Genomic DNA, 397 nt, shown 5'->3' with positions numbered 1-397 from the left:
TCTGCAGGCTGCAGCACACAGTGACGCTTCTGGAGCAGCAGTGCGAGGAGCACCGCATGCTCCTGCAGACCCTGCGCACAGAGCTGCATGTCTACGAGAGCCTCCCTGGCCCCTCTGCTGAGACCCGTGCAGGTACAGGACCTGTGCCTGGCCCCAGTCACTAGCCCCAGCCATCTGCAGGGGCTCAGTCACTTCTTGTTCCAGGCTGTTTCCCGTCTCCTCCGGTGCGGGATGTTGGCACCAGCTCAGCAGCTCCTCTCTTCTCCCCACTGCCCTCTGACACATCTGTGGCCCGGCAGATGGACGGTGGGTACCAGAGCCTGCCCACACTTGTGCCTCAGGAGCTGCTGATACCTGATAAACTCGTGGCAACAACCCTGCTGAGCAAGGATGGCAA

At 61.7% G+C, this 397-nt stretch overlaps 1 protein-coding gene across 1 annotated transcript in view; it reads left to right on the top strand.

Annotated features, from left to right (window-relative positions):
* Positions 1 to 306, top strand: part of LOC104270341 (myomegalin-like) — a gene marked incomplete at its 3' end in the record, with an annotated part of 21,974 nt that extends 21,668 nt beyond the window's left edge. Inside the window, 2 exon segments of the mRNA XM_009864670.1 lie at positions 8 to 132; positions 205 to 306. Of these exon segments, the coding sequence (XP_009862972.1) occupies positions 8 to 132; positions 205 to 306 (227 nt within the window).
* Positions 307 to 397: the final 91 nt, after the last annotated feature.

Source organism: Apaloderma vittatum, unplaced genomic scaffold (assembly GCF_000703405.1).
Source record: "Apaloderma vittatum isolate BGI_N311 unplaced genomic scaffold, ASM70340v1 scaffold26582, whole genome shotgun sequence".
In the NCBI taxonomy this organism is placed as follows: Eukaryota; Metazoa; Chordata; class Aves; order Trogoniformes; family Trogonidae; genus Apaloderma; species Apaloderma vittatum.
This window is presented reverse-complemented; position numbering and strand designations above follow the sequence as displayed.